Below are 26027 nucleotides of genomic sequence, written 5' to 3' on the forward strand. Positions count from 1 at the left end.
ATAAGAAGCACAGCTTGGTGGCCGTCCTTCATGTACTGTGTCTGGACACACAGCGGTTTACACTACTAAATCCTGTGATGCAACACATTTACTTCTGAATATTTTTTGTGTAAGATGTGGAGATGCATGTTATGCATGCTTTAGGTTATCAACTAATAAATATACCTGTACATGCACCCTGCAAACACCTTTTCTTCTCATTAATGATTAAAAATGTTATTGACAAGGCTTTACATATCAATTATTTGTCTGCAGGGTGTATTATTCTATATGTTTGGCACGACTGGCATATTTTAATAAGTTTATCAAAGAGGATTCCTTACTGACTGAACAATTACTATGTTCAGTCAGTAAGGAACATAGATGCAAAACCTTAATTTCTGATGGTGCCAATGATATGTCTGACTAATGCTGGTTGCAGGAATATCCTACCTGTTCCAACATTTCAACCCTTGTCCTCAAATTCTGTACCTCTTCAGTCATTTTATTTGAATGTCCAGCTTCTTCATCTGAAAAAAAGTGCAGCACATCAGTCACAATATTAAGACAGGAATTTCTTCTTCATGCTGTATTTCTGGTCTGAAAATTATACTGTACAAAGCCTAATTCTCTTTTTCCATTTGCTCACAGTATGTGAAGCACAGAATTCAAAACGTGGACGTTGAAGAAATGACAAAGAAAAGGAGCTGGGGAATTTAAGAATTTGCTAAGGGTCACACTGGAAGTTCTGTCTGTTGATGGCCAAGATGTATAGAAAACACAAACTACCAAAATAAAACCATTTTTTAAATTTCTACAAGACTATTTTTTAAAAACTGCATGCGACATACTGTATACACAAACCCATTGAAACATACTGTATGGTTCCTGGCTTTTCCACAAATGCCACCAGGTATTATTCTGAGCATTTCATTTTTAGAGCAATTTTTGGTCACATTAAACATTCTTAAACCAGTCACATAAATCTGGCTGCCTCCAATGGACCGATTTCTACCAGATGTTTGCTGTTAGTGAGATTTTGAGAAGGGTGGGTGACCTCAAGCAAATGGGGTCATTAGAAGTGCATAGCTGGCATGTGAACATCAGCTCTGTGCCAAGTTAAAACCTTGAGCTCAAGAGAGGTATAGTATAAGTGTTTTTTCTTTTTCATTTGTGGCTCTACACATTAAATGTATACAGATCATCAGGTCTATAATCCAAACTTTTAAACTCCTGACAGGAACAGACCGCTCTTGTCTTGGCTTGTGGAGTGATGCATCTCTTTTTTTTAACAAAAATGTGCATTAGTCATCTGAAGTATCTATGCAGTGTAGTTGTCCATTGATGTCGAACCCCAATGGCACTAAGACTAGGGAGCAACTGAATATACTTAAATGGCTAATCAGCAGTTACAGTACTTGTGCCATCACTTGTGTGCATTGCTGTAACTGTTTAAATATGAACACAGTGTCTGATCTAGCCTTTCATAGCCTGCTTTTAGAATTGTGTCTATATGTTGCTCTAGCAGTCTTCAGTAATTACACCATATATTAAAAGCAGAAAAGGAGAAGAATAAAAAATAACTTATCTAATTATTCAAAGTACTCAAAGTACTAAATCTGGAAGCAGTAAATTAAAGCATTGCACTGATGAATTGGAATGTACAGTTACTTCATTAATGTGCTAGAGTAAAGAAAAAAAGGTCTTCAGCTGGAGATTTTTAAAGCTTTTTGCTGCCCTCATTAACAACTGACATTTTATATCAGATCTGCACATTTGACACATGGCAGACTTTGGTCCTAATCAAGGCTGATAAATGGGTAGGGTTGATATGTAGCAGACCACTGAATCAAAGTTTTCCTCATGCACAGAGTGATGGCCACTGAGTGTCAAGGATACATACTTGAAGAATACTGCTGAAATTGGAAATGGAAAATCCAGTCCTATAAATGTGTTATTAATAAAACCACAGTATCTACATTTTTTGGCAAATTGTGCCAAGACAGTTCTCCAGTCTCAATCACAGAGCCTTTTCCTTTTTTAACAGAAAAGCTTCTACCCCAAATTGCCCAATTCCTCTATATTACTTTTTCCCATGTGGTATAAATACTAGCCCTCACTTTCACCACTAAAGGTGCAGAAGTGAGACATTCATATCTGCTCCAAATACGAGTGTCTTATTTCTGTTCCTTTAGTGCATTGCATTTTGTCATTATTTGCCTTAATCTTTCTATCATCACTGCCTTTTTAATGCGTCAGGACACTTGAGCTTTATTTAACCTATACTCACTCTCTGGGATTTGCAACAAGAATTCAAATAAATTCTTGAAGGGCTGCCAGTGTTTTGACAAGATTCACTATAAACTGAAATTGTTTACCAGCATGTTATGTTGAATGAAACATGCAATTAGACAGTTTCAATTAATTATTATTCAAGCTGTACTAACATGAAGAGGTTACAATTGTGCAGCTGGAAGAAAGGCCTACTTTCACATCCGAAGTACATAGCCAAGAGCTACGTTTATATTGTGGATTTTAAGGCACAATGGTTTATTCATTTTAGTGCATATTTAGTTCAGTGACATGAAGATCAACAATATACCACAGACATACGAATACAATGCTCCAATTGTGTTAATAACTTTTATAGTTTTTATAATGATAATATCAAAGTCTCCGACAGCAGGCGGAGCGACGCGCTGGTTGGAGTATTCTCGGTCGCATTTAATGGCAACGTCAGTTCAAAGATTTGGTTCAAACCACCAAATGGAGACGGGCGTGCCGACAAGCGGACCCTGCTGATGCGGGATTAACGCGAGGATGAGAGATAATGATAATATCAAAGTAATTTTTACTGGAAGGTGCTGTATATACTACCATGTAATCAATCACAGTAGAATTTTTAAAACAGATCATGCTTTAGTCATTCTTCCTTAGTGCAGCTCACACATTAACAACCACCGACCATATGTTTTACTTGAAAAAAGATCAATAACCCAGGACCAGGACAATCCATTCAAGTAGGAAACATATGCCCAGACTGCAATAGACTCTGTCTATTCCTGATTGGTTAATCACTGGAGCCACCAATTGGGTGATCATGGAAGATAACCCCCCTCACCTGTGGAGGATACCAGAGAGGGAAACCACAGCCCAGGGTGAGCATGCACACTGGACGAGGTGATTTGTTCAAAAGGGGAAAATAATTTCTGAGTTTGACCATCTAAATGCATGTATCGGAAACAGATCTGACTTTACCCAGAATTCTGCATCAGAATGTGAAAGTTTTCTGTTCACATGTTCTTTTTTCATTACGAACCTTTGAGAAATGTGCTGCTGTTTTCAATAGTTACTAGGATACACAACACAGTGCTGTATTCCCAGGATTCCCAGTCACAGCATGACCCATTCCTGCCTCTCCATAGCACACATGCTTTGAGTGGTGGGAACTCCACACAGAATGTCGCTGTGTCTCACGGTCTCCCTCGCAGGCTTTGCCGGCCACAGTGCATTATTACTCACGGTACGAGTTTGAGAGTGGCATAGCGCGTACCAAAAGTAATAATGGACTGTGCAACCAGCACTGCTCATGTCTTCGCCTTTTGAGCTGCAGTGCAAAACAGGAAAGGCACACGCACAGCATCTGGCTTCACAAGCTTTGATACAAATGGGACCCAACATCCAGAGAAAACCAGAAGAGATGGAAAGCAGGAAAAAAGTCTGATACTTGCTGATTACCTTGAAGACAAACTTCAAGGTGATTTTGGCATGCTATTGGTGGTTTCAAAGAGTTTGATTAGATCTGATCTAGAACTTCTAATGTTAAAACTGAAAAGCATGTTCATATCTGGTGCTAACAGGTGGTGTCCCTTACCAGCAGAAAAAAGGATTGAGCCTGAACATTACAAGAGCATCTTCATGAATACATCTGAAATCTAGACAGATTTCAAATTTATTTTTGGTGCAGCACATTGGTACTTTTGCCATGTGTTCTCCTGGAATACAGTACATAGGTTGATTTGTAGCTATGCTGTGTGGTGGCTTAAGATAGGTCACCACCCTACACTTTACAGGTCATCCACACAGCTGTCAGGGCATCAGGCACCGTTTTGATTTCATTTCTAATGTGACAACCCAATTGATTTTGTAATCAAGAGACTGGTGCAGATATAATCCTCGCATTCTGTTCAATGTTACATTTGTAGCACAGTGGGTCAAAAGAGTCAGGGTCACTTTCTCAGACACCAATAGCAATGAAACCCAAGATATGCAAGATAAAAATATTGAGAAATCTACTAATATGAATATGATTTAGGACCTTTTTCTTATGTGCATTGCCAAAGATCCTTTAATGAAAAATCTGTAGAAAAAATCCACCTAACCTAAATTCTAACCTCTAATCATACATTTACTTATTGGTACTAAACTATATACTGTATAAATGTATTCTAGTACATGTAGTATGTAGTGAAAACAAAAGATTATTTGGCTCTCAACTTTTGAAGGAAAGTGTTTTAGCACACAAAGAGATATCAAGTTTTTCTACAACTATTGCATTGATGATGCAAATCATTAAATTTGCTTTTAATTATTGCATCAAGATGGATACAGTACAGTTTCTTAAAAGATCTAATCTGTTATCACTGATCTCTCAAATCATTATTATAAACTGCAGAAAAAATGAGTAGCCTACCTGCGGTAGTTGAGGAAAGTTTTGGAATATTGTTGACTTTGTTAGGACTAGACAACTCCAGAGCCTCACAGGAATGCCCATCTCTGTCCAACTGGTATCCCTCCTGACATCCACACTGGTAACTGCCCACAGTGTTGATACATTGCTGGGTGCAAGAATGTGACCCATTACACTCATCAATGTCTGAAGAATAAACATGGAAAAAAGACCATTAGAACCTCCAGGACTATAATTGCAAATGTCTCACAGGATTTCTTAAAAATGTTTGAACAATCCTCAAGACTAGGCCTGGATTTTCCTCTACCACCAAAGGACATCTTTCAGCCTGTGGTGGAATTTATGTGAATTTTAAATCCTGAAAGCAGGCTGCAGAAAACCTACAGAATCTAGTCAAAGCAAGTGTTTTACTGGAAAAGACAAATATTTGTTACAGACCAGCTTTTCTTCAGAATGTAAACTGCTTAGGTCTATAAATGGAATTTAATGATAATGAACAGAGTTAAAGAGGGGAATATCAACACACTGGTGCTGAAAGTATGTGGAGAAAATGACTGCACAGAAGCAATAACAGCTTTTGTTTCCATCAAAGGAACATTTACCTGTCTGGCAGTATCTTCCAGTCCACCCTGCGGCGCAGGCACACTGGTTAGGCCTCACACATGTTCCTCCATTCATGCATGGCTTCATGCAAACAGCTGTTGAGACAGAATACATGCCGGTCCGTTTCAATCTCAGACCACAGCTGTGAGGTTTGGTGCTTATTCCCCCCAAATATTCAGGCAGTCAGTTTGCAAAGGTCATTCTAACCTCTAGTAGTAGGTGTAGTTTATCAAGATTTCTATAGATGTGTGTGGGAGTGTAATTTTAAAATTGTCAGTTTTACTCTTTAATTTTGAATTGCCAATTATTAAACAAATTCAACTCATCACTATAACCCTCAAACTCTAATGAGAGAAAGAGATGTGGATAATACATACAGTATGCATATTCAGTGTACACTGGCTGAGGCAATGTGCTTTGTTTCACACTATGAGTCCCATAGTGCCACTGGCTGAGCTAAGGGAAGATAGAAGTAACTTTCACTTCTAACACTGCACTCCTTGTGCCTGGCCAACTACAAGAGGTCTCTATTGCATCGTGGACTAATGATACAGTGGTTCACAATTGCTAGTGCTCAGCCACTTAGAAAGCAGCAGTTTGAGAAAAGGACCTGTTTACCTCTTAAGAGAAAATGAGATGTGAACATACTTGCTTAACAGAGCTGACAGAGCTTAGCAGAGCTATTTGGCACACAGAAGATCCACAGACTGATCTTCTAGTCAGTTAACAGACTAGAAGAGAGGAACATCCCTCACTGACATCACTACTAACCCGGAGGTGCACAGCAAGTTAGGGGACCTGCAGTTTTGCCAGGAAGTTGAAATCGACTAGTCTCATTGTATATTACTCTGGTGGATCTCTGCCATTTGTATGTTGCTGCTTGGGAAATCCCAGTCAAAATGGAATAGTGACATGGCCCGGGCTCAAACTAGCAATGTATTGAATACAGAGTTCAACCTGCACTTCATGCAAGTGTTGTTACTGTTCGCACCACTCTGCAGAGCCTCTGAGTTACTTTTTCATAGGTTGGATTAACAGCTATCTAATCAAGAAGAAATGAGGTTGTTCAAATACAGCAAAGTAACTGAGTGTTAGGAATACAGTATATGCATTAGCCTTTCTCTTCCCTCCTGCCATTGCACAATTGAGCTTCTCCTTTGAAATCCATAGTCATGTGGTTATTCAAGTGCGAGAATAGGTGTGTACAGCTTGCTGTGCATGTATCTTTATAAAAATTCTTACCTAGTTTTCACTTTGGACTCATTTGTCTTGCTCGAAAGATATTATGTCACAATCACTGAATATCTCTTGTTTGGTGTCATTCTGTGGTTTAAAAAAGACGGGGTTTAATCACCCTGGCAGTTAATGCTATATGTAAAAATGCTTGAGATCCCATATCCAAGTCCAATAAGTTGAACTTATATTTAAACAAATACCTGCTGTATAAAGTATTACAAGTGTTTTTCACTAGGAAAAAAAACATTATAATCTCAGTTTTTTGGAAGTGTCTTTGGATAGAAACGACTTGTAGAAAATAATGTTTGTATACTGTACAGTATGTACTTATATTGTGTGTTTGTCCTCTCCTATCTTCTGTGTTTCCAAGTTAAACACTGACTTTTTTCTGAGTCTGAGGCATCTGTCTGTGGAAAGAGGATGACGTAAACAGTGTTACCTTGGTTACAGTTGTGTGAATGGACTCTCCGCCACCCAGGACAGCACTCAGAATAGGAAGGAGGCTCAGGTGAGGTGACCTGACGGTATGAGACTCTGTACACAGTTCTATAAGGCACCAGCAAAGAGAAACATGTTGTAATGTTTTGCTTTTTCATTCTAGACAGATTTATTAAAACAAGTATTGGGAAAACATCAACATTTTTGAAAGGAAAAGAATCTCGTTTTATTTTGCTAATGAGGCACGGTCTCTAATAAGAGAGTTTTTTTTTCTGGCAAAGCCTTCAAAAGGCATCAAAATTGCCAGAGAGAAACTTCATGAACTTCAGGAATTTCATATGGTAATAATGTGTAGCTGATGAAAATATTGATTAAAAAATTAGATTACTATGCAGCAGGATAAAAAATTGTGAAAGGTACAGAAAAAAATAACAGGCCCAAGTTGCCAGAATAAACAGATGCTTGATCTCTGTGGGCAAACCCTTCATTTCCCATAGTTACACTATTTCCAATATTTATATTCCACCCAAATCTCCATCATTATAATTTAATTCTGTGTGAGAGTCGTATCCCAAAAGGGACTGTCTCGCTGTTTTCCCATTTTTGTTCTCTGACAACCTTTGCACTACAGTTTTTAGACTAAATAGTTAATACAGGTTTTCACAAGCAGTTGTTCCCTATCCACAGGGTACCATGGTAGACTTATGAGTCAAACATGTTTCATTATTGTGCCCCTGTCTAGATGTCAGGGTCAGGCTGGCCCATCCTGTCTTTTTTATTATACTCTTGTTGTTATTGCAACTAAAAATAAATATTTAGAACAGAAGAAAAATGATCAATGAGACATTGCCATTACTAATGGAAAGTTGAAATGATGGGCAGGTTTCTTACCCTGCGATCTAATGCTCACAAAACATCTTTGCTGTCTTTTAAAATGCCAGACTACACACAGACAGTACTGGTCTATAGAAAACATAAAATGACTGAACTTTAGACTGTGTACAATGAATACTTCAGGTGTGTAGTGGAGAAACCTAATTCATATTTTAATGAGTTATTTTAGTGATTTGGGCACAGAGCGAAACTTATAAAGCATTAATAAAGAAATGTTTTTGGGCTGTGTCTCACAGTGTAGTTTGTATGGGCCTTACTTGTAGGTACTGCAGAGCCTTTTCCCATCACAGAGAGTCATGTAGGGCTTATGCACAGCTTGAATGAAGGATTCTGTGTGAGAAACTGGAGTGAGCCGCTGACGTACATCTCTGCTACACACTCTGCGCCTGAGAAAAAAACATGCAGAACGACAGCACGTTAAATGACTGTGGTATGCTATTTTGTATTAGACCATACTGCTGCATATTCTACTATACTGTACTATACACAGTGAATTCTAATGGGTTTCCACAGACATGTTGCTATAGTGGGCAGACTGTAGCTCTCTTTGATGTAGAAATCTGTACTGTATTTATAGTGCAATTTGTTGGTGCAATCCCACGACAGTCAGTACAGCCCTGAGCTCATACTGTAGTACTGTGGACAGAAGCATAAACACGAGCTTGGTGTTTCTCTGGAATCCATTCAATGAAGTATGGAATTTTAGAGCTACTATCCCATTAGTATCCCATTCGACTACTATTAGTTACTATTAGTTACTAGTTAAAGCTATGTATAGTATGTAAAACATTAAAAATTAATAACAGGAAACCTGTTAAATGGGATGGACCTATTACAGAATGTTAAAAGTTAAACTTACTGTACAAGAAACTTTGAAAATTATAGTAATTTATCCCTATTACATTTCAAGTATGTTGCTTTGACTTTCAGAACTGTAACTATTTAAACCATATTGACCATAAAAGCCAACTATGTGGTCTTAAAACAGAAAGTAAGAAGGCCTTGCAAATAAGTACCAGATGAGGACCTTGGACTCTTAACATGTCGAATAATTGTCACTCTGTGGCGGATCCTTTTGGGATGTGTCTGCATCAGAACAGACCCATTCGTGAACTCATTCAATAACCTTCCAAATCTGGATGCAATGTTCAAACTGTGAGCATCTCGGAGTAAACTTTGTCTAAAAAAGTTCCTTAAAATTCTGAGTAAGTCTGCCAGGCATTTTAATTCTTGGCCAGAATTTGTTCTTGAATGACCCGGGATCCTTTATAAGTTGTAGAGCACATGTGTGTAATAGTTTTGAGAAAAATATGAAATGCAGAAAACTGAGCTGATTTTCAACTCCTCATCAGTTTAATTGTAGTCAATTCATTTCCATTCTCAAAACTAGAGTTTTACTATAGGATCCCTTACATGTCATGATTTTCGTATTCTATACTACAGACAAGAATAATCTGATGCTAGTATTAAAAAACTAAACAGGGCTTACTTCAACCATAAGACTTACAATAATATGTGGCTTTAAACTAGTCCCATATTATTAATTACAATGTAATTCAGTAAGAACTAGATAAAATGGCAAAAAAGACTTGACAACTGAAATCTGACTTGAAGCACAGTCTTACCCTGGCTGAATGAAGTGATAGGTACAGGACACTGGGAGAATGAGCAGAGTAAAGGTAAGGAGTAGGGGCACTGGGAACATGTCTGCCTGCCACTCTCCGTCTGTCTCTCTCTCTCAGCTGCGCGTCCAGACAGTGCAAAAGTGCAGAAGTATTTGCTCTTGTACCTTTCCCCGTCTCTTCTGGATGCAGAGCAGGAAACCCTAAATGCCTGAAAAAGATACACAGATAGCCCATGGGTTAATAATGGCCTTTCACTGGCTTAAGCATCACTTCTTCTATGCAAGATGCTTGTTTGCTATTGGTTCCTTTGCAATGAATAAGGAACAACAGCCAGTTCAAATACTAAAGTGTGTTATGGACTGGTCCATATTTAGAATAATCTTATGGAATTTTCCCCAGGTGGTGATGTGGTGTGTGACAATGTTTGTGTAAATCACCATTAAAGAAGCAGTAGGATATGCTGTACTCTGTTACCAGCTTCACTTTACTGCTTTCAATGACCTCCAGCTACAACCAGGCAGAACAAAGCAACAACAGTGTAACACCTCAGGTTAGGTATTAGTAAAAATATATATACACTGCATTGGTTAGTTTTTGATGGATTTAACTGCTGTGCTGTTTGAATGTGTTTATAAATGGTAAGTCCTGACTCACTCCTCTGACTCTGTCCTTGTGCTTGTTTAAAGATCCTGACATCCATAACCACAGAACAACATGTTTCGAACCCATGGCTCAATCATACTGGAGTTTTCCCAGCCATTCCATTTGTGCCACCCAAAAAGACCATTAGTTGATCATTTTGTGGGAGGTAGAATATGTCTGAAACAGAATCCTAACTCTGATGTTAGCCAGAACCAATACACATTGCACTTGGTTAAATATGTCTCTTAGATAATGACATTCTCTGTTATTATAGGGATAATTGTGATGCTGGTAATAATTATGTTAACTGACAGTATTGACTGTGCAATTGCCATTCCCTATTGCAGTTTTGTGCCCCCTTATATTTAACAAGCTGAACAAACTTATGCTGTTTTAAAGTTCCTCAGCATAGTAATTCTCAGTGCTTTTGCAGCTTCACATTAGGACATGGTATTTTTGTAGTTTTACCATTCATTTACTTTTCTTTGCTGTGCATTCCCACGTTTTGAATAATATTTTACCACATATTCTTGTTTTTACCAAGATTTTACTTTACTAAACATTTCTGTGCCATTACAATGATACACAACAGTAGACACTGATTTTCAAGCAGCGATTACTCAAAGCTGAACAGCAGGTTTGTTTTCTATTGATCTAAAAGATCTGATCATCAGATATTAACTTACACATTCTATATAGGCATATTGTACTTCTTTTCTCCTATATATTATAGGAAACATTCAAAGTAAAATTGTGTTGTCTAAAGTGAAAATCTGAGCTCTTCTATTAGAAGGTTTATCCTGGCAATTCATATACTTGCTCAGCTTTCAGTCTTTTGTATTTACTGTACACTGAGAAATGGGTCTGCAAAACTGAACATTGATATGGAAATCGCATGTCACCACTGTCACTGTCTAAACAGGAGCAATGTCCACATACTTCCCTGTCAAAATGATTACCTTGGGGGATATGGTTTATAAAAGTTTTCCTGGGAAAGTCAATGGAAGTTTTGTGCATATACTATGAACATCTTGTCGTGGATTAAAAAGAAAGTTCATTTATTACCAAAGTGACAGAATGGAAAGATGCCATCTCATCTGTCCTAAATATGGAGGAATAATGGTGAAATGTGGGAGCTAATAAGAGTTTAATCTCACTAGCAAATATGCTAAATCTGGTACTCTTTTAAGTTCTACAGTGCCTATGTTTATCTAAATTGTTTTATGCAAGTTTTGATATATTGTATGTGACTAAACTAATTCACTGCTGTCATTAACCCATCACATTAAAATATTCATTATAATCAATGAGTTTATTTATTTGTATTATTGTTCTAAATCCAGACTGTTGTTAAAACAATCAGTTTGATTACGTTTCATGTTGAGTAGCAATAAAAAAAATGAATAAACAAAAATCTGACAAGTGCGCTTTTGTTTCTCAAATATACTATTCTTTCTGGGGAAAACAAGCTTTTGGTTCTCCTGGATCGAAAATAAGCCAGCCTTCCACACTCTCTTATTAACATCCTGTGGCGATTGTGTTTTCCAAAGGACAATTACAGTACAGAACACCTCACCGTAGCTATAAAGCCAGCTAGGGCAGCGCTAATGGTCTGGTACGAGGAAGTCGTTTATACTGTAACTATCAGCCTGTTCAGGGCAGAACAGTAGAGGAAGCGATTCCATCAAAAAGGTAATGAGCAGTTTATTTAAGGTTCAGAAAAAAGTCCCTTAAGCTTATTGGCAATTAGACCTGACCTCTGTCCTGTGGGTCTTTACAGGCAGCAATGATGAAATACTTACAAGGGCCTACAAGTCTTAATTTTCTCCTAATGTCTACCCTTTTTAAGGCTATTTTGCTATGCCACATGAGACAGGAGTATTTTTCAGTAGTCTGGTGTGCACGGTGCTCTGATCATGTTTGCACTCTATTCCTGTGCTGAACTGGTGTTTTGTTACACTCGCTTGAAATTCTTTTTTGTATTAAGCTCTATTTTTTATTTCTTTTAGGAAATCTGCAATGGAGTATCTCTCTGGTGAACTAATCAAAGGAACAAATATAATTCATTGAGGTTAGTTCTCCGGCACTCGTACTCCTGTATGTCTTTGAGATAAAGGCCATATGGTCTTTATCTGTTTCTATGTAGCATGACAAGACCTCTTGTAACACTAAATGTAGGAGATAGACTGTAGCCAGTCACAAGCAACAAATCACACAAATGGTCACTGGAAGAGTATGTGAATGTTCTACATCCCTATTAAAAAAGATTAAATAGACCACATAATATGTGGACAACTTCGTGCTTTCTACAAATTTCTTTTGTATCAATCTGTACTGTACATCATTTGATAATAAACTATTTACAAAATAAGAATCTTTTGATTGAACAGCAGTGCTTACACATCAATGCAGTGGACTGTAACGTCCAATAGAGGAATACTTCACAGCAGAGAATAAGTTTCCTTTTTTAACATCTCTGGTCTAAGACATCCTCTACAAAAACATATATAATTCTTTGTAAATGCTTGTTCTTCCCCCAATTTTCGTAAAGACCTTTTCATAGATGAGCGGCAACATTCCAAAATAAAGTTATAGTTGGTGTCTATTAACTTAGTAATTATTATTGATTAACTTATTGAATACTGACTTAATGAATTATGGTTAGTTGTGGAGAGTGACTGCCCTTTGACCCTTGAAATGATCTGAAGCCAGTTTTGCTGGGTGTTTCAGTCAGTGAGATAGTGTGCCAGAACCAGTGAGCACAGTTTTCTGTTTTCTCAGAGAACAGAAGTACATGCTGAGGATGAGTCCTATTCTGGAATATCCCTTTGCTTCAGTCACATTTTTCTCACGCTTTTATTGGCTTCGTTTGAGATTTCTGGATTGCTGTGGTCACAGCCTTCAATAGAAAAGGGCCCGGTTCTCAGAGGCTTGGTGTAGGAGCATTACGGTAGACCTGTTTCTGATAATGTAAAGGTGAAACTAAGTACTGGCCGACACACATGGATGTGCATGTGACTCACAACTGGCTTGCTGCCCAGAGCACACTAAAAACTTGGTCTGTGCTCATTCAGAAATCATCTCACATAGATTCTCCATCAATTCTGTGGTTTGGCTGGGGGTAAAGCCAGCATAGAAACAGCTTGAATATATCGTCTGGGAGTTTATTTTTAACCAAACACGGGCAAGATCTCAAAAAGAAATTGGATATTGACCAGACAGGTCTCTTTCTTCCTCATAAAGCATCATGTCTCTTGCTATCCTTCTTTAACAGTTACTTGAAGCATGGGAAAATTACACATTGGTGCAGTTCACCTTTTCATGAGATCGAAATAAACTATTGAGATTTTAAATAGAGATTTCTTTTAAGGTTTATAGGAGGATGCAATACTTTTCAACACAGAACAAAAACAAGGACACCTGAAAATAGGCAGCTTTTTTCTAAAAAAAAAAAGCCCCAATAACTTTCAGGTTAACAATTCCAAGTCAGCAAATTGTCATATTGTATCAAGTAGAAAATTGATATGTGTATTTGTTCCGTAGCCCAAACAGTTGTGCTTACAGATAAGAAACCCTGATTTTTTTAAAAAACCAACTCAATCCAATTATTTGCTAAAATGTGTTCAGCCCTCATAATCCACGTACAAACTGTAACAATATATACCATGTGAGTATGAAATGCCTCTTTTCTTGATGGGATTACTGTATAATTCTCCAGAACCCCAAACACCCACATTTAAGATGAATACAGGATTGTTTCTGACTTTTTGTTCCGATACGGATATAAATGACAGTCGCTGCAGGTGGTCTCATTTTAAGATAGGTTGACTAATACTCAATACTCATAACTTTCACGGACAGCGGATTACAGGCATTGTATGTGTCTGTTTTGTTGGTCTCCCTTTCAGTCCAAGAACATTGTACGGGAAAAATAAAGTAAACACATAAAGGCTTTTCTGTGGAGACTGACAAAAGCCCGGCTGCATTCTCCTCAAGAATCTGCTTTTCCTGGCACAAGAGAGATATCCAGAACGACAACCAATCATAGGGATCAAAGTCTGTGAAAAGTTATATGGATGGTTTGCTTGAGTAAGCCTTGAATTGTGTGTCAGCTCTGTTACTAATCACAAGTGACACTCAATCAGGATCTATTATATTGGTTCGCACACTTGGGTGGACTTTTGGAGGTGAGTGCCTCTCCTTATGAAGGCTCTTGTTCCCTGACAGGGGGCGGACAAAAGTTGCTTCAGTTTTGACAAGTGGAGGCAAGTGGTTGTGTTCTTCCCAGAGACTTAAAAAGGGAAGAAGACCAAGGAGAGTCTTTTATACAAGAACTAGACTTCCTGCAAAAAACATTGTTTGCACACAATACTGGCCACTATTGACTAGGACAAAGGGAAAAAAGAAAATGCATTCTCCTGCACTCTCCTCTATTTCCCTCTATTTTGTGAAACCACGTGTTGAATAGGTGGCTGGAACAAGAGAATAATGTTAATTGGGGCAGACTATGATCGGGATGTATATCTAAAGTCACCAAAATCTTATCCAAAGGAGAAAACCTGAACAGCGCTCAGGAACGGAATCCCTAGTCGACAGCACATATGAGACATTTCCTTTCATGCATTAAAAGTACAGGAAAAAATGATCGATTTGATAAGACATCTGTCTAGGAAAGAGATGGGCAACAATCCTGCAGCAATTTTCTTCTTTGAAAAGATATTTTGAAAATACACCTGAGTTCTGTTGTCTTCTCCTCCCTCCTTATTCACCTGTGCTATATCCCAGGGCACAACCTAACACCGTAAAACACCCAGCTCATATTTCAGAACTTTGCCTTCTTAATCAAAATATCACTGATTACTTTTAGGATGGGAGAACCCACACTATTTAAGTGGCCCTCAAGTGCTAGAATTGTGTTATATTAGTTCCTATGTAAAAATGTAAGCTTCTGAATTTGTTTTTGTGTTTTTGAATTTGTTCTCTTGTTTTGAAATGTGTTTTTCACTAGAGGGCCACTGTACTTTAAAGACGAATGGTCTAATTTCAGACATTTCGACAACAGTCTACAATGATGACTGCAGAGTGGATTTTTCCCTAGGAACGCAGTCGCCTAGACAAATGACAGCGGTCTTGTTAAAATCTGCAACCAGAGAATTACTGTACGCTATCAAAATGAAAGTTGTTGTCATTCTTTGCCCTGCATACCGAAGAGAGGCAACAAGTATGAAAGTCTCTGAAGCATAAAATAAATTGTGAAAACATAGCAAAATTCCAGTGTGTACTCTGTGTTCAGTTGCTGCACAGTGGTGTGAGATATATCCCTTATAAAGTAGTTCCACAATGATATCATGTGACAAAGGATATTTGATCTGAGCTTCTGTATTGTAAAACATAAAGCTTTTTAAAGAATTAGCCAATCATCAATTTAGTTACATGTTCTTTGAATGACCCAATAGTTAGTCTGATTTGCAGATCACTCTTATTTGCCCAGTGCAGCAAGACTGTAAGGTTCTGTATGCTAGTTATGCTACAGACAAGTCTCATTATTCTAGATAACTTTAAAAATATGAGCATTTATCATATTATTTATCATACTATTGCTTGCGCCCTGTGTGACCTAAAAACCCCACAGGTTCTGTTTAACCCTGTATGGCAGTCTGTTTATTTGAACATGTATATAAGAAATTGCTGCCTTTTTAAAGTTTCATGACATCTTCTTGAATGACAGTCTTCCATGTTTATGTCCCAACTGAGCCTCATCTCATTTATCACATCTTCACCTTGAATCCTGTCTGCATTTCACTTGAGGTAAAAGACAAAAATAAATAGGTGATACCTCAGAGGGGCAGAACGCAGACACTGTTTGTTTTGTGAGGCAAATCATCCAACATAATCCTGCTTGCTCCTTCATGGTTTTGGCTAAACATATTTTTATCTGCATTCAAATCCATTGATTCAGTTTCTATTTCTGACTGGCATGCCATAGCATCTTGTGTTCATATCAGGCAAAAAACAGATCATGGAAAGGGATAAACAAATTTACCTTTAACAAAGTTGTTTTTAATTACATTTTGTGTAAATGTCAGTATATTGTGTGTTTGTAGATTTTTTATCAGTTACTCTGTGAATCCTCAAAGCTTGTTGAGGTCAGTGCAAAACATTGTAATCCATGTCTTTAGACCTAGATTAAAATCCTTACCACTGATTGAAACCAACTCAAGGTGACATTTACATTTTGTTTTTCTGATGTAATTATCCAGTGCCTCCCATTTTTAAGAAACAAAGTATAACACTTTAAAGGTTTTAACACAAGGAAAGGCCAATTTTATGAAAAGTTATAGGGGGCAGGTAACCCACGGTATTTTTTAAGCATTTGAACCCTTATTGACCAACAGAGGGCGCTCCTTTGCAAGAATCTCGTGGCTGGAAAGAAATTCTTTTCCCTAATCAAAACTGCCTTTTTTTTTACATTTGCTGACCCTATCGGATAATTCCAATGAGGATAAACTGGACCGCAACCGTTCTTAAAAACGTTGAATGCTGCATTCATTATGCATCAAAGCGTTTATATAAATCAAATTTTATATCCAAGATTAAAGATTAGGACATAGCAGCACTTCACAGGCAATACAGTTTGTTCAATACAGTTAATTTGCAGAGAATACAAAATAAAGTAACGCACCTGTAATATCACGTTATTAATCTTTTCAGAGATGCAAAACAATTCAAGTGTGAAGTTTTCAGGCACCAATATGGATCTTAAATTACATTTTTTAATACGAAGAGCGCTCTCACTAAAGCAAAGCAAATGTACTTACACTTTGTACGTTCCAGCTTAAAAAGCTATGTTAGACGTCTTCTAGCGAACATAAAAAAAAGTAAATCTCGCAGAATAGTGCTATTGGTAACTAAATCCCGAGAGCAACTGCTGTTAGCATCCCCTCTGTCTTTCCAATTTCGTATTCCCGCTTTGGTGCAGTAGTTTGGAAGTTACCGGTTTGAACTCTTTCGTCTTTTGCAGAAACTGACAGAACTCTCAGGGGCACCCCGCTCCCGCCTCCCCGCGAGCCAGCTGGAACCCCCGTGACCACAGCAACAGGTCTGGGAAACACCCTCACATGACGTAATTAAAATGGGATTCCACATAGAGCGAAATCGCACCTGAAATGACCATTTGGAGCTACACGAAAGCCTTTTGAAAAAAATCTGGTAATGTTTTTGCACTTAGAAATTATTTTCTAATGTTTTGGTACGATTTAGCAGTAAAATTCGATAGTCTTAATTTATCAGAAATCATTAAATAAGTCGTTAGCCTTTTTAGAGTGGACCCTATGAAATTAATTTTCCATTTGAATAATACTTTATAATCAATCTTTAAACAGCAGTATATTCTTGATATTAAGTTAATAATAACATTACACGAAATGTAATTATTGCATAAAATATTTAAATAATTTAATTTGTTTAAATATGATAGGCAATGTCCAGTTGTACCACATTACAGGATCTTATAGAAGAAGTTCTTCCTTGATGTGCATACTTACAAACTAAGTTAAATAAGATAATATTTCATGAAATAACAATGATCGAGTACGTTTGTAAAGATCGTTACAAACACCGTCACCTCCACAAACTTTATAAGGGGAATGCTCAAACAATTTAACTGGGGCGACTCTCCGCTCCTTCGAGGAAATATTTAACCCTAGGGGGCGCCATTGCGATAAGGACTATCTACTTTATTAAAGAGCAGCATAACATATAAGTCCGCTAACAGAAGTATTGTTTAGCAGAACCACTATTTTTTAACTACATCTTGAGTTTAAAACAATATAAACGGCACGAAAATATTGAAACATACAAAAAGTTTAGCGCCTTTTTCAATATTCGTACCCATTGCCAGATAGGTGCTACTAACTGTATACTGGATATCATTACTTCTGTGGATCAGCAACTTTCTAAAGACTTTCTGCTGTGAAATTGCAGTATAATATATAAATCCGCTAACAGAAGTATTTAGCAGGACCCCTATTTCTTAACTACACCTTGAGTTTAAAACTGTAGAAAGGGTAAGAAAATATTAAAACATCCAAAAAGTTTAATGCCTTTTTCAATATCGGCACCAGTTTGCCTGGTAGATGCTATCAATTGTGTACTGGTTACCATTACTTCTGTGGAACAGCTGCCTTTTTCTGTCTTTCTGTTAAAACACACCGGAGTCCCCTAGAAGGCTAAGGGCGTGCGTGCTCCGAAGTGCTTCTGCATATTTTGTTCTTATCGCATTTGCAAAGATGTTGACATAGCGGGAAGAAAAAACGAGATCTGTTGTGATGGGCATTTTGTTAAAACCAAACAAACGGGAAACTCCATTCCAAGCCCTGCACATAAATCTTACCAATTCCATCTCCTAGCGCTCCTGCTCTCCGTCTGCTAATTCGCTTTGTGCTCTGTGCCCTACAGCGTCACGCGCACTTGATCCACTTTCGGGCGCTCGTCTTATCACCCGCCTTTAATTTGTGATTTCTAATGTTAAAACGGAGCAGAAAAGGAAAACGATTGAATACAGACGATGAGAATGCTCCGTATTATTTCATTTTACCGAAGTGAAGCATATTTAGAAAAATAAATACTGTAAATTAAAATATATCCTGCTATATTTATGTTTTTAAACAGAAATATAAAACCCGTGTTTAGCCACATTAATCAAAATGACAGGTTATATCTAACTGATACACATTGAAATCTAATTTTTATCCATATTATGAATTTAGAATAAGTCATTAAATTGTGAATGCATATACCATGATTATAAAACACTTGAAAAACTCATGGAAGTATATATATCACTATATATAATAGAATGATACATTATCTTATATAATACATTATATTAGTAAAATAGAATATAATACCTCGAACTTTGACAAATGCAGAAGATCCTGTTTTCCACGGTAGTCAGAGCTGCAGCCATAGACACCAACGCTGTCCCTTTGACAGACGCTATACCAAACTTTTCCATAGTTTCAATTTCTTTTAAACTCGTCCCAAAGTTTTTACAAGGATACAACCCACGGTTCATTTTCAGTGCTCCCTGAGACCTGACTGAAGCGAAATGAAATGCCTTTGGAGGTTTCTGAGTTGCTTTTTATGCTTGCCTTCCTGTGGAAATCAGGAATTGGATGGACAATCCCAAACCGGAATTCCTGTGTGTGTTTCTAACTGATAAAACCGTTTTTTACAGAACAAACACTCTCCATCCTGCTCAAACTGCTTAATGAATCACATTTTCACCATATCCTATCCCACACGTTTCAGGCACTTACACTAAGAATTATTATTTTTAGCCTTCTTAGAAATTCTTTACATGTTAGCTAAATCATGAATAGACTTAACAGCCTGTGGCCCAGTAGGTGTATTTTCTAGAATAAAATGCAATATAAAACCTGGAACATACTTAAAGCACATATTTCAATACCTGTATTATACTTAAACCTGCCTGCATGTTGTTTACATAATGTTTTCTTAGAATACTCACAATTGTATTGATCCTTATTATCCCACAGGTGATTGAAATGTGTAACTATTGCAAAACAAAATCCTACAGTATAAAGCATCTCATGAAAGTCTATAATTGTTTGGCCATGTTTAATGACCACAAGGAAAGAATTACAGGAAATGCATTCCAATAGTAAAATTAAAGCATGATGTTTTAATTTAACAAAAGTACACATCTAATTTGAAATAAAAAAAGATTTACGTGGCCACGCGCCTCACATTTTACAGCAACTGGCCTGTCATTCAATTATTCAGTGTTAAGGCTCCAGTACCAGGGTATTGGTGCCTTACCTTGCGTGATTCGACAAACTTCCTAGTCAAATGAATCCCCAGCTTGCTTTGGGATTTTGCGCATTGAAGTTATAAAACCCGAAAGCACGTGCTATAATTTCTGCACTGTACTGTTGCACTTGGTGTTTGTGGCTAAATTTGTGCATGTACGTAGAACACAAGAATATAAAAAGGATTCAAATTTTCTGTGAGACTGCATTGCAACCATTCCTGTTGTTGTCACCATTGTCATGGGCCATATGATCGTTCTTGAACTCTTTGTTGTTTTATTTTTTATTTGGTGGAAAATAGAATCGGATTCCCTAAATCTTTTTTGTTCTTGAAAGGAAAACTCCACTTTGAAATGAGGGTTGACTGCATGGCTTGCACAAAAGGTACAATAAAATGGCAATTACTGGGAAGCTCTTAAATAGAGAAGCAGTGGAATATAAAGTGTTTTAAAGGGTGTTTTGATGAGCGGTATTGTGGAACACTATAAAACCATTCATTTAGTTCTTTTGTGGCTGTGCGCTAAATAGTTAACTATGTTAGATTGTAAACAGGTGGTCTGTAAATTAATGGATAAAGAGCTGCAATGCCATTAAGTACACCAACCTAATTTCTTTAATTCTTGAAACTCTAGACATTCAATTTTTAAAAAATATTTTCTCATAGGAAGGATTTTTTTCCTCTAACTTTATTTTCATTCAAATTGGTTTTAATTAAGATAGTCATTATGAGTTTGCCAACAGCTGTCTTTTTGAAAAGAAATAAATGTAGTGTTATTTTAGAGTTTAAAATGATCAGTTGATTCAATATTTATCTTCAAGATTAATACTCCTAGTATTCAGCATTCAGTTCTTAAACGGCTGTATTGATGAGGTAACTGTGTAAATGTGTTAGTGTGTTTAGTCTAAAGGAGTTTAAAGTATTAGAATGGGTGTTCAGTTACAATGCCCCAAAAGCCACTGAATGCCTCTGATGTAACTGAAATAATAATTAAATAACTTGGTCAAATTTATCACTCAGCATTTAGCTCATTTGTACAGTCAGATTTTGTGTCTTTTCTCTCTACGATTTCTGGTGTATGAGAGAAAAGGGGAAACGGTCTTTTTGTTTCCTTGTCTTTTGTCACCATGATGGCATTTACAAATTGCTGTGCTAATGAGGTTAATAGGGTAAGTATTCCTCTGTTGTGCTGGGATTGCTTTGGCAAGTCTCTGTGGTTGTGCTTTACTATCCAGCACTGCCTCCTAAGACCTAAGATGGAGAGGAATTAAGGTATATTCATTCATTTACAAGCTCAGAAGAATCTAAATGAGCAAGTCTGATGTTTTTAGCATGAAATTAAATTCACATTTCTCGTGTGTGACTTCCCATACAGCTGTTTGCGTAGATCTGTGGCACAGTATTCTGAAATGGTTGGAGTTGCTAAAATGGGGGTCAGATGGGACCAATGACAGATGAAGCCTCTCAATATTTTGTACTTCCTGTGTACTGTTTGGAAAATGTGTCTGGAGTTATGAAGCCAAGACCTGTTAGTTTCTTGGTTAGTAGTGTTGTTGCTTTACAGTCATCAGGGTTAAATTCTAATCTTAGATTTCTGTGTGGAGTTGATCTCCTTGGGTTTAATTCCAGGTGGTCCAATTTTCTCCCATAAAGGTTCTGGTTAGGCTTCAGTGGTTCTTTTAAATTGTCTCTTTTGGCACTGCAAGGGGCTTACGTGCCTTGTGTCCTGTGCTTCCTGAATAGGCTGTGGCCTGCTCTGAACTTCACCAGAATAAGTGTCTTACTTACACTGGACAGCTGACAGCTTTACCATGCTTATCCAATGCATTTACTTTATTGGGCCATTATAACTATTACTATTACTATTGTTACTATCATGCTTTTGCCCTGATATCACTGTGCTTTACTTACTCTGCTATTACCTCACTTCACCTTACCACAGTAAACTTTGAAAAAAGATGCATCATTTTAATGACTTACATAGAAACATTTTTATTGTTGGATTTAAAGTAACTGTTTAATCAACCTTGTTTCACAAAAAGCATTTTGCTTATTCACACAAACAATAATTGCTGATCATTTTTAGCATAGTGTAATAGTTCTGTGAGGGTAATATTTACATATATTTACATATATGGAGTGAAACATTGAATATGTACCATAATGAAAAACCAGAAAAAAGGGTATTGTAACACGCAGATAAAATAGATGAGCTTGGTATGGTTTACAGAATAGGATTATCACTATTCCCTTATGCAGATAATTTTAATGCAGAAGGAGACGATGGGACATTTGTATTTGTCAGTCCTGTTGTAGACTAACTATTTTTAGTCAACTAAATTCTTCTGATTTGCTCCCAGAGCAATCCATTAAATCCCATATGTAGCCACCCATGAGGCCAAGTGCTGGAAAGCTCTTCTGAAGATGGCAAACAGAATAAGGGTTATCCATTTGTTTCATTTGTCAAGATGTCTTAAGCAAACCTGTAAAAACAAATTTCTTTCCTCCATCGGCCACCTTTAGTAGATCACATACTAGTGCTGTACTGTTTGAAAACCAAGGCTAACTTTAAAAGCATTCAATATTTCTAACCTGTGATGTGTTTTAAACAACTAAAATCTGAATTCACTCAGGATGCAGAATAGATGAGCATGCTACTAGGAGTGCTTGTAATAAATCCAGCAAGACAATTAATCATTTTCTAAATTCTCAAACAATATATATATGCATAAAAATAAAAAAATAATTGTGAAAAAAAGTTTATACATAGAACATGTTTTAACTGCAGCATACATTTACTAAGGTCATTGCATGCTGAGATTTATGAGTATTTAAGGTTACATTTTGTAAATGTGCAGAAAAATGTGTAGTGAACTAGTCTGGTCTTCATTATGTATCAACCATGTTATGTTTTGTACATGAGGATTAGGCAGTATTGAGTGCTACTAGGTGAGATTGGTCATGAAAACAGCAACTGGCACAAGGAGCACATGCATTCTTATACCACACATACAGTATGTCCTATGAAGACCTTGGCAACAAATTGTACTGTAGGAACAAACTGTACTGAATAGTACTGAATCTGGAGGAGCAAACTGTTGATTAACTGACAGGCTCAGTTATTTTGTGGAGTTGTATTTTTTTTACAGATGTACTGTATATGGTAACTTTTTATCATATACAGTACCTGTGCTTAAAGGTTCAGGACCAAAAATGAGAAGGATTTGCTCTTGTCTCTTAAATGAAGTAGAATCTTCACATCACCACCAGCACTTAGTTTATTCCTTTACTGTTACTGTGGAGAAGTAGTCAAGAGGGATAAAGTGGTACAACAGCTTGGTTATTGGGTTTAGAGCCACAATAAGTGAGAATTATCTCAAGTAAGATGTTTGGGTGTGGTTTTGCCTTTGTTTTCTTTTCTTTTTAAGGAATGTGATTCTTTTCTCTTTGAAATCAAATCTGGACAGATCCAGTTTAATTTAGAACTCAGTTTCGCAGATTGACAAAAAAAAGGAGAGAAAAAAGCCCTAGCATTTCCTGTCAGGGAGGAAGCAGGAAGCAAGTGGTGGAGACAGATTCTGGGGCCTGGCTACAAAGAACAATTAAAATCTCACTCGCTGAGGAAACGGATCTGCGTCAAGGGGAACTTGACGGATTTTTGAAAGGGCAGCAGCAATGACCTATTGAGGCACATCTAAATGACCATTCACCAAAGCCTCTACAACAGCACTTTCTACCAAGAGCAGTATTTTTCGGCAAAAACACTTTTTGTATTTTGGAACAATAGTAACACTAGAAAGGTTTCATATCCATAAACAACAGTACTAGTGTATGAGGTTGTCAGAGGAAAGAACAGAGCTTATTGTAAATGTTATTGTTTCTGATGCAATGCAATAATGTACACTGGAATGTTGACTACAGGGAGACCTCAAATGCAGTATTTATGTGTCACAGAAGAGAAACATTAGCTTTGTTCTCTGAGCAAAATGCTCCTCATAATAGATCCGCTTAGATTGTTCCTATGTCAAAATCGCAACCACTTAAAAAAGAAACAATTCAAACTTTGTTAAATCAGTTGGAAATTGATGCTTCTCATTATTGCATAACTGTATTGCATTGTGAGTGCTGCAATAAACTGAATGTTGTACAGCGTACAATTGTCTTCGAAGCTGTGCACCGGACGGCATATGTCATGAAGGCCTGGACCAGACCATGTGCGAATGACGCCACAGATGAGGTGTTTGCCTGAAACGACCAACAAAGAAGGATCATAGTTTAGCAAGTTATCTTCTGTTATTATGTGGATCTCATTCTCTTTTCTTTCTGGTTTCAGGAACTATTGGTGCTGCAAGAAGGGGAATTATTATAAAAATAAGCAATTTTATACAAGAAAAATATATAATGCACTTTGCAGGTCTGATAAAAAGGCAACACAGGAGCAAGGCAGATAGTGCTGCTGTGTCACAGATCTTGGGTCCTGGGCGCAGTCTATTCTGGGGCAACTTGTGTGTGGTGTTTGCATGTTCCCCCTATGGTTTGCAAGGTTATTCTCTTGGTAATTGGTGTAGCTAATTTATCCCTGTGTGTGTAAATATTCTGCAATGGACCGGCATCCTTGTTAGCTTGTAGTCCCACTTTCTGCCCTATGCCTCTGGGATACACCCTGGATTGCCACAACCCTTACAAGTGAGACATGACTTTCTGATAATGGATGGATGGTTGGGTCACCAGATATACTGTATTTCAAAAGAATTACCTGTATCCTGGCAGTCACGCTAAAGCAGAACAGACTTTTATAACATTTGAGCCTTATCTCCACAATGTGACTAATTTAAATGCTTAAAGATTCAATTCAATTTATTTTGCTGGATAGCACCATTAAGTGAGATTTGGGCCTTAAAAAGTGAAAATCGTAGAATATATATGGTATATATATATTGCCTTGTTCAGGACCAGAAGAGACGGCTTGTATTGAGATTATCTCAAAAGGGGTCAATGAAGATGAATGCCAGATGTGTGTGTGTGGTTTAAATGCTTTCTTTAAAACTGTGCAGTGTGAGTCATTAAAGAGGTACATTTATTGCAATTAAAATCATGTTGCAGTTTGTTTCACATGCTTATCCTCTTAGCCTCACCTCTAGCTTTTTTTACCCCTATAGTGACACCGGGCTCTCGTTACATGCACAATTCCCAGGGACTAATTACCCCTCTTGATAAAAAAATAAAATGTCATGAAATTGGCAACCACCACATCTGTCTTGGTTAGATAAGGAAAGCAAGATGAACCCTTTCGATTTGAAATCCTAGCTTGCAGGCCATCAGCCTAAATCTAAGGCTCTGACATGATTTCCACCACTGGGAGCCAAACAGGACATCCTGACTCGTATGGCCTGAGCCCTCCTTCCTCTCCAGCAACTACCAGACGCACTCACCAAGGAGACACGTTTCACAAACACTGCAGCCTGTGACAGCCTCCCCTTCTGAACTAACAGGGCCCCCTGTCCAAGTGGGACCCCTTATCAGTTCTGTTCTGCGGACAAACATAATTATATTTGAAGATCTAACAACCCGAAGCCACCGCACCCAAAAACTCCAACCCTCCAAAACTATCATTCTCCCTTCTAAGTCCATACAAAAAACGTACTGTTGATAACAGCTTCTCTCTATATTCAATAAGCTATTTTCTTAGAAAAGCTGGAGCTTAGTCTATTTCTTGTATTTAACTGTATTATTCTGCTGACTGACAAAATTGTATCTCACTTTACATTTCATATTATAAAATTTAAAACCAGGAATGCAGAATGCCATGTGTATATAACTGAATTTTTCTGTCACATTTTGATTTAATTAGGGAGGACAAATTCTCTTATGTTGAAGCATGTTTGGCCAAAAAAGATGTTTTCCATATTTTCCTGATGTTGGCCACAACATCGAGTTATTAAAATATATTTAGTTTATCTTATATTTATCTTAAAACTTATAACCATAAAATATGTAAGTTACTAGCTACCATCAGACTTATTTGTAGCAAAAACTACTCATGTACAATTGAAATGTAAACAAAATCTTTAGAAGGAGTACTATCGAAA

General features: G+C 37.3%; 1 protein-coding gene across 3 annotated transcripts in view; it reads right to left on the reverse strand.

Moving 5' to 3' along the window:
- egfl7 (EGF-like-domain, multiple 7) overlaps positions 1 to 19194 on the reverse strand; it is a 23876-nt gene extending 4682 nt beyond the window's left edge. Inside the window, exons 1-8 of one of the 3 annotated variants that reach the window (XM_088940305.1) lie at positions 19017 to 19194; positions 18500 to 18627; positions 9466 to 9673; positions 8098 to 8226; positions 6948 to 7054; positions 5272 to 5367; positions 4673 to 4855; positions 433 to 509 (exon numbers count right to left, since the gene is read on the reverse strand). In XM_088940305.1, coding sequence (XP_088796431.1) covers positions 433 to 509; positions 4673 to 4855; positions 5272 to 5367; positions 6948 to 7054; positions 8098 to 8226; positions 9466 to 9545 — 672 coding nt within the window. In that variant the 5' untranslated portion in view covers positions 9546 to 9673; positions 18500 to 18627; positions 19017 to 19194. Of the gene's footprint in view, positions 1 to 432; positions 510 to 4672; positions 4856 to 5271; positions 5368 to 6947; positions 7055 to 8097; positions 8227 to 9465; positions 9674 to 16925; positions 17017 to 18499; positions 18628 to 19016 lie in introns of those variants that run through there. The other 2 variants (XM_088940304.1, XM_088940306.1) reach the window with 2 other exon arrangements.
- Positions 19195 to 26027: the final 6833 nt, after the last annotated feature.

The sequence above is a fragment of the Atractosteus spatula genome, chromosome 23, assembly GCF_055471065.1.
Source record: "Atractosteus spatula isolate fAtrSpa1 chromosome 23, fAtrSpa1.hap1, whole genome shotgun sequence".
NCBI classification, from domain to species: Eukaryota; Metazoa; Chordata; class Actinopteri; order Semionotiformes; family Lepisosteidae; genus Atractosteus; species Atractosteus spatula.